This window comes from Bison bison, unplaced genomic scaffold, assembly GCF_000754665.1.
Source record: "Bison bison bison isolate TAMUID 2011002044 unplaced genomic scaffold, Bison_UMD1.0 scf7180017864262, whole genome shotgun sequence".
Lineage (NCBI taxonomy): Eukaryota > Metazoa > Chordata > Mammalia > Artiodactyla > Bovidae > Bison > Bison bison.
The window spans coordinates 2,060,309-2,069,604 of record NW_011494834.1 but is presented as its reverse complement, the minus strand read 5'-3'; the positions used below and the strand labels follow the sequence as shown (position 1 = coordinate 2,069,604).

Here is a 9,296-nt window from a genome sequence, read left to right as displayed (position 1 = left end):
TGTTTTCCTCTATTTCTTTGCATTGATCGCTGAAGAAGGCTTTCTTATCTCTTCTTGCTATTCTTTGGAACTCTGCATTCAGATGGTTATATCTTTCCTTTCCTCCTTTGCTTTTCACTTCTCTTCTTTTCACAGCTATTTGTAAGGCCTCCCCAGACAGACATTTTGCTTTTTTGCATTTCTTTTCCATGGGGATGGTCTTGATCCCTGTCTCCTGTACAATGTCACAAACCTCATTCCATAGTTCATCAGGCACTCTATCTATCAGATCTAGGTCCTTAAATCTATTTCTCACTTCCACTGTATAATCATAAGGGATTTGATGTAGGTCATACCTGAATGGTCTAGTGGTTTTCCCTACTTTCTTCAATTTAAGTCTGAATTTGGCAATAAGGAGTTCATGGTCTGAGCCACAGTCAGCTCCTGGTCTTATTTTTGCTGACTGTATAGAGCTTCTCCATCTTTGGCTGCAAAGAATATAATCAATCTGATTTTGATGTTGACCATTTGGTGATGTCCATGTATATATAGTCTTCTTTTGTGTTGTTGGAAGAGGGTGTTTGTTATGACCAGTGCATTTTCTTGGCAAAACTCTCTTAGTCTTTGCCCTGCTTCATTCCCTATTCCAAGGCCAAATTTGCCTGTTACTCCAGGTTTTTTTTGACTTCCTACTTTTGCATTCCAGTCTCCTTTAATGAAAAGGACAGCTTTTTGGGGTGTTAGTTCCAAAAGGTCTTGTAGGTCTTCATAGAACCATTCAACTTCAGCTTCTTCAGCATTACTGGTTGGGGCATAAACTTGGATTACTGTGATATTGAATGGTTTGCCTTGGAAATGAACAGAGATCATTCTGTCATTTTGAGATTGCATCCAAGTACTGCATTTTGGACTCTTTTGTTGACCATGATGGCCACTCCATTTCTTCTGAAGGATTCCTGCCCGCAGTAGGAGATAAAATGGTCATCTGAGTTAAATTCACCCATTCCAGTCCATTTCAGTTCGCTGATTCCTAGAATGTGGGCATTCACTCTTGCCATCTCTTGTTTGACCACTTCCAATTTGCCTTGATTCATGAACCTGACATTCCAGGTTCCTATTCAATATTGCTCTTTACAGCATCGGACCTTGCTTCTTTCACCAGTCACATCCACAGCTGGGTATTCTTTTTGCTTTGGCTCCATGCCTTCATTCTTTCTGGAGTTATTTCTCCACTGATCTCCAGTAGCATACTGGCCACATACTGACCTGGGGAGTTCCTCTTTCAGTATCCTATCATTTTGCCTTTTCATAGTGTTCATGGGGTTCTCAAGGCAAGAATGCTGAAATGGTTTGCCATTCCCTTCTCCAGTGGACCACATTCTGTCAGATCTCTCTACCATGACCCACCCATCTTGGGTGGCCACACGGGCATGGCTTAGTTTCATTGAGTTAGACAAGGCTGTGGTCCTAGTGTGATTAGATTGACTAGTTTTCTGTGAGTATGGTTTCAGTGTGTTTGCCCTCTGATGCCCTCTCGCAACACCTACCGTCTTACTTGGGTTTCTCTTACCTTGGGCGTGGGGTATCTCTTCACGGCTGCTCCAGCAAAGCGCAGCCATTGCTCCTTACCTTGGACGAGGGGTATCTCCTCACTGCTGCCCTTCCTGACTTTCAACGTGGGATAGCTCCTCTAGGCCCTCCTGCGCCCGCACAGCCATGGCTCCTTTGACATGGGGTTGGTGCTCCCAGCCACCACCCCTGGCCTCGGGCATGGGGGCGTGGGGTAGTTCCTCCTGCCTGCCGCCCCTGGCCTCGGGCTTGTGGCGTGGGGTATCTCCTCTCAGCCGCCGCCCCTGACCTCAATAGACAGACATTATAAGGTTAATTGCATACATTGTCTTTTCTATTTTTTTTTCTTTTCTAAAAAAAAAAAGTTTATCTGATAAGGATTTGCAACTTCAACCAGTAGACAGGCTTTTGGTTAAATGACACTGCCAATTGACAGATTAAAAACATCATGATATTTAAAATTCTTCATCCTCCAAATGGATCAGTGGCCTAAAGTACAGGAGTGTTCATAAACTATCTTTGTAATATATTGCCTTCTGTCAGTGAGAAAGGACTTATCTTAAATCAAGAGTTGAAATACTGCCAGTATCTAAGATACATTTATTTCTTTAAAGGTGGTGATTTTTTAAGCCAAACTTCTCCCCTGCTAGATTAGAATTTACATCAGTAAGTAAAATCCAGACATATTTAAGATATTAACAATCTTGCAAACTGTAGTAATTTAGCTGTATTTAAATAAAGTGTGTCATTAGTACAAGAGAAGACTGGTTTGTTTATAAAAAATATAATTTTTGCTTTCAAATACATCTTTTTGTAACGTGTATATTTCTGTTACTAAAATGGAATAAATACATTATATTCTATCTTTATAGAAACAGTCCTAAATAATAAACAGAATTTTTCATTGACCATCCTAAATAGATGGTATATCTTTAGAGACCAGTGTTCTTACCAAATGTCTCATTAATATCCCTTCTAGACATAAATTACAGTCAAATCTTCTATTCCTAGTTTGGCTTGCTTCTAAATTTGTCTCCCTTGTCAACACACTGTAAATCAAATTTGATCCATATTGAAAGCAGTATAATGTTTTTAAACTGGTTTCTTTATGGATGACAATGTCAGGAAAATTAATAATCAATATTCAGCAGCCTAGAATTTAATCCAATTGTTAAAATTTCAATACTGTCCTTAGCCCTCAGTTCTGGATTGATTGGCAAAATTGAATACTAATTTAAAAACAACATATAGGATGTTGACTAAACAGAATTAGCCATTATTCTTATACCTTAAATAGTTTAATGTTTTCATGATGCCATGGAATAAACTATTCTTTTCAGAACCAGGAAAATCCAATTTTAGAATTTTAAGTTTGGTGAGAGCTTTGGTTTTCTACCAAAAGTAGCACAGACTTCTTTCCTAAAAGAAGGCAGTCTAAATTCTAGTGGCATATCAAGTAAATCATGATAGCCATCCCTGCTATGCCTAAGGTTGCTTCAGTAGGCTGATGCACTGGTGAAATAACAGATTATATTTCAGGAGCATACGAGGGAGAAAAGGACAGAAATTCTAATTAAGTTTGAAATCTGTATATTTCTGGAATGATGAATACACAGGAGAATATGGTAATCCAGAATGTCAATCTCATTTTCACTAAACTTCTAAAATTTTTAATAATACTCTAATTTCTCACCTTCATATAAGACTCAAGGTCCACTTATAATAAAGGTCTCAAAAGAGCCCAAAGGCAAACTCAGATATCCCATTTTTCTGTTTGAAAAGTGCAGTGTGAGCAGTCCAGGTTCCAGGATTCAGGTTTCATTGTCACGCCCTTGCTACACAGGTTGCACTGCAAAGAAACCACCATAAATCATCTCGAGGCTGTATACAATTAATTTTACGTTCTGTGCTTGTCCTCCTCTATGTTTTATGCTATTTCTTCTGATATTTGATTTTTGAGGTCATTCTTGGTTTGAGGTGAAATACCTCAAGCTTAATATTAAAATATCACTGGGTGTTATTATAGTATAAGTTTTAATAACAAAATTCAGGGTCACCTTTTTTTCCACAAGTTTTAAAATGAATGTCATAAATGTGTCCAAAGAAAACCTGTAACTCCCTAACCCTTTTAACTATAAGAAGGTATTATGTGGGTTTACTATATAATTTTTTGAAGGGCAAAATATTTCTACTCTCCCTGCATGTTTTCACAATGATCTTTATCTTATTTATTATTACCTTGGAAGTGGTTTCAGACTTCACCAGAGTTTCTTACCACTTAGATGATTTGAAGTAAAGCAGGAAAAAAAAAAAAAAAAAACCCTTTTTAATGATTTTCAGAATAGCTATTCTTCCAGACGGGAGTCTCCGGATCCTAAATGCTTCTAAATCAGATGAGGGAAAGTACATTTGCCGAGGGGAAAATGTCTTTGGCTCTGCTGAAATCACAGCTACAGTATCTGTAAAAGGTAAGAAAATGTGATGAATTTTCTATAAGCATAGTTTCATGGCCTTATCTGAAAGAGAATAAATGTAACATGCATGTATGTGTGTTTGCTTGTATATGTGCACATGCTTCTGTTGATGAAATCTAATTGCAAATGAAGGACAAACACAGTCAAATTGTCCCTTTCCGTTATTTAGGGGACTGTGAAGAAAGGAACATATTATTGGTAGAAATTTAAGTATTTTGCTTTGAACAAAATATGTGGGAGGGTAAAGAGAGCTTTCTGAAGTTTTAGTTGGTATCTCAAAAATTTCAAGTATGCCAGCAGAATAAAAATATTTTCCTCAACCAAGATTAATTTTAGCATCAATTAGTAATGCTGCTGTGTTACCACTTCAACTGGGAATTTGGGGCAAAAAAGAGAAGCAGAAAGAGGATATGAACATGTGCTGTTGGAGTATGCATCAGATGAACCAACACCAGAGCTACTCTTTGATGTCGACATCAGTGGAACTTTTTTATACACTGTCATTTTTCAGTATTATAAATGTTACTGCTTAAATGTTTCTGTTAGTTTTCTAGTTCTAAAGTGAACTAGATTTCAAATCTAGAACCCTCTTTTGAGACTACTTGTCAAATTATAAGAAAATCTCCTGTCTTAAACACTGTCTTCATTTGGCAAAGGAATGCTTTTCACAACAAAGTACATCACTTGCTTTTTTCCATTTGTGCATATAGTATACAGTGAATCATACTTTGGCCACAAAAATATAAAATTTTACTTTTTCTCTTTTTTAGAAGTAGAAATACAATTAAAATAGCCAACATTCTGATATTTTAGAAAAGAGGCAAACATCCACGGAAGAAAAGAACATAATTTTTAAAATGCCTCCACTTATACAGCATACATTACTGGAACACAATTCAGTCTTCGAGTTTGAGTCTCATTCTTAGTGTGTGTTAAATAATCTTTTCCATAGTGAGGCAAGGCAGAATTCACAGACTTTTTCATTTAATAATAGCAAAAATGCTTTCTGTTAATTATGAGTTAAGTGGAATGTTTAGTTACTCAGAACATTCCAGATGTCACAAAGTTTAAACTGCAGTATGCTGTGATTATCTGTCCTCTCTGATGAAGCCAGAATTTAGAATGCCACACAGAATATCTGAGTTCCATAATGTTAATATTTACAGTGACATTCCTTTCCTGGTGTCGCTCTTTCCTCTCAGAGACTCCTTAGAAGAAACTTATCAACGGTTAACAATGGTGCTTCATCAGACTATGCTATTGCAAACAATAGAGCTGGAATAGGAAAATTAGGCTAATTTTTAGTCATTTGTTCCAGGCGTCTTGAGTCATGTACAGTCAGGAGTCTAATTAGGAAAAAAGAAAAAATCAAAGTCCTGTCTTCATCATCCCCCTACTTATTCAAATATATATATATATAAATATATATATACATAATTATATATCATATTGCATGCATTTGATCATTAGCTTATTATATATATAATATATATATATCATATTGCATGTATTTGATCATTAGCTTAAATATCCCTTAGATGTACAGTTGGTATTAGCATTTATTGGTTTAAAGTTGCTCTACATCCAGTAAAAATATATCTATCTTTTAAAAATTAAAGTGGATCATTAGTTAGTATAAATATTTTTTTATTAAAAAAAATTCTATTCACCATTTTGCCTTTGTTTAGATCTCAGTCAAAGCAGCTGTTGGAGGTGATAGTTTATAATCAGCCAGAGGTGCCTCTTCTACTCCTCTACTTACAAGAAGGTTTTGTAAACTACAAAGAAAATACAAGTTGGTACCGTAGCAGTAGTAGTATAGTTTCATCTTTGTTAAGATAGTCATTTGAAGGGAGGTTCTTCCTATACCCCTTAAAGAAGTGAACTTGCTTGAATTATTTTTCCTTCGATGTGGGGCTTTTTTTTTTTTAAGTGTAAAAATCCTTTCTATACTTGATGATCCTTAAAGGTGGACAGGGAAGCTACAGAGTCTTTTTTCTAATACTTCGCCTTCCAGGATGCCAAATGCTGTTACTAGTTGTATAGTCTTCCCTCTTTTTCATCAAGCTGACTTGTTAATAGGAATAGTGACTTTTAAATCATCAGTTCCCTACAAATACCTAGTAAAATACGCTAAATACAATAAAAGATATTTCAATTAATAATAGTTTATTAAAAGATACATATCTGGAGCAACTATGTTACATAGATTCCCTGTTTAATTTTTCTCTATTATTTAAAATACAGAATTCAGGGGAAAACTATGTGCTATGCTAATTAATGTATTTTTATTTCTATAGAACCTACAAGAATAGAGCTTACTCCTAAAAGAACAGAGTTAACAGTGGGAGAAAGCATTGTCCTTAATTGCAAAGCAATTCACGATCCTAGCTTGGATGTCACTTTCTACTGGACACTGAAAGGACAGCCTATTGATTTCGAAAAGGAAGGTGGACATTTTGAAAGCATCAGGGCCGTAAGTTAACACAACTTTGTTCTTTGAATAATAATACTTTTAGAAATTTAGAATCAAATGTAAAAATTTTCTTATTGATGAAATGTTTAGGAAAAAGTTCAAATTACTTTTTATTTCATTATTCTCTGTTATGTTGAACTGAGAGTAATATTTATTTAAAACTTCCCAGTAAGAAATTGGAAATACTTCATTATGCAAATTTGGTTTTTTGCAACTTGTATTTATTTGATTAGTACTGTCCATATTTATACCTTACTTCTCAAATATTATGTAGCTACATCAGCTGACTAGTATTATTTAAAGCATTCTTAATAATTATGATACAATAAATAAGTGAAATAAGAATGCTTGCTCTTGAAGAAATAGTAATGCTTGGAGATTCTTTAATCTCTCACAAACTACAGAATTTAAACTTGCAACCCAAAATCAGAATGCTGTAACCTTAGATAAACATTAATAGACATGCTCATTTTTCAACTGCCAAATCTTTTCCTGTAATATCTTCTATTGTATGTCTACTAAATGAAGTAAGACACCTTTTTAACCAAATCCTATAGTACCATCACAGTGTCTTAACTCAACAGAGAACTGGAAAAAAGATCTTTTCTCCACACTGGCTTGTTTAAGACACAAAAGAGTGACACAGAGGGGGAGAAAGATGATGGAACTGGAGTGGCAGAGAGACTCTGGCTGGGATATCCCTTCAATAGTGGCAGAAGAGGTGGATCCAAATGCAATTTATGCCTGAAAATCCAATTTAAAATGCTGCCACATGCTTATTAATACCAGTTTATCCTTCTCTAAACACTGTATGAAGCACTGGAAAACCACAGCTCTGGTGAGCTCAAACATAAAAAAAACTGTTTGGATTGAATTTTATTTTAAAGGTAATGAGATACAATGGGGAAAGTCCTAGACCCAAAGTCAGGAAATTTCTGGATCAAGTTCCAGCTCAATCCTTAATCAGCTATGTAACACAAATCCAGTCACTTGACCTGCCTGGGCATTGATTGCCTAGGGAACTAAAGCAAGGCAGTTGGGCCACAGAATTTCTAAGACCCCCTCTCTCTCTAGAATTTGACAAATTTATATTAGGAGAAAAGTAAGAATGAACTTTATTGCATTTTTCAATGCAAACAAAATTAAACATTTTCTTCTAACTTATTCTTTCATTCTGATTTATTTTTAATTAATGAGAGAGACTGCATAAATAAGAAACAATTACCAACTGTATTATTCACATTTCATTAAATAAATTAATTTTAATTAGCAATGGTTATGTTATATACAAAACTTATTGATCATGTTAAACTCATTTCCCTCAAATTTGTGATTTTCATTTACCTTGAGTTGATCATTTCTTCAAGACTGTGAGCAAATTTTATGCTATGAATGTCATAAAATAAAACCAGAAAAATATGACATTAAAATGTTACATTTGAAAACAACAAATACTCCAAAAAATATACCTTCTAAGGATTTTCTGTAAACAATTATTTTGAGTGATCAGACACATAAAGGTGTGTCTAAAATGAATTTTCACTTCATAGAAGCAGGTGCTTTCTTTATTTTAAAATATCAATCAATAAATGGTCTTGGTACAATTATGTGAATTCTTGTTTTTCTCTCTTAGATATCCACATTAGTTTCATATCCATTTATTTGTATCAATAAATACCTTTAATCCTTTTCATAAGGTTGGCGATTAATAACACCTGCTCTATCTCTCTTTGTACATATGTTGTTCTTGCCCTTGAGAAGTACAAAATTGACTCCCTGCTCCATGCAAACTCATATTGCTTTAAGCCATTATAAATTCGGCTCAGTTTGTAGACAGGGATAATAAACTATAGAACAGAAGAATAGAGCAAGTTATTATATTGAGAAGAAAGAAAAATATTTAGCTTTAAGATCATCTAGGATTTATCGCTTTAGTATATTTAGAAAAAAATCATAGTTGTTTTTTTTTTTTTTTTTTTTTTTTTTTTTTACTTTTTAAAGTATTTAGAAGCTTCAAAACGACAAGGTCTAAAAGAAATAGTCTATTCCCCTTCTCCGAATATCCTCAAAGACTGATTGGGTCCTGGCTGGCTTTAAGGGCATACCTGAGAGAGAATCTGATTTTGTGACTTTGAAAAGTCAGAGGGAAAAAGAAAAGCATTCTTTTTCCATCCTGCCTTTCTCCTTGTGAAATAATACATCTGAGAAATAACATGTTTCAAAAGGGGGGATGAAAGAGTTACAAAAAAGCGAGATTTGGGAAGGCCTCTGAACGTGTGGAAACCTTCTGTTTGAGAAGTCAGTTGAAGACTCTGGGACAAGCGGGCAGGCCATGGCTCAGAGGAAAGACTGGTGGGGTGGTCTGTGGCTTGCTTGTGTGTCAGAAGAGAGCCACTAAGGAGAGCTTAAGGATCTAGGTTGGCCCAGCAGAGTAGGAAGTCCAACAGGATTTGGGATTTAGGCAGGAAAAGAGTATGCCTTTGACTGGAGAAGTCTCTACATTAACTGCCCTGGGCTAACCCACCAGTGGGTGATTGAATGAAGACGAATCAGAAGAGAAAGGGGGAGATAGGTGTATTTTTAAGCACATTAACACTGCATAGTGTCAGATGAATCAACCAATCTTTGAAAAAAACAAAAAGATACCAATTGTGTTGATTTTTTTCCATTTTGTAATGCCAAAATACAGCTTCATGAACTCCTCTACTTTTCAACCAGTCACAGTGATGTCTTTTATACACAGCCACTGGTTTGCAGACAAAGCTCTATGTAAAATGTTACGTGTAGCTTTTATAACA

At 35.2% G+C, this 9,296-nt stretch overlaps 1 protein-coding gene across 1 annotated transcript in view; it reads left to right on the top strand.

Moving 5' to 3' along the window:
• Positions 1 to 9,296, top strand: part of CNTN5 (contactin 5) — a 671,487-nt gene that overhangs the window by 475,733 nt on the left and 186,458 nt on the right. The window contains exons 11-12 of the mRNA XM_010848232.1: positions 3,889 to 4,016; positions 6,323 to 6,495. Of these exons, the coding sequence (XP_010846534.1) occupies positions 3,889 to 4,016; positions 6,323 to 6,495 (301 nt within the window). The remainder of the gene's footprint in view (positions 1 to 3,888; positions 4,017 to 6,322; positions 6,496 to 9,296) is intronic.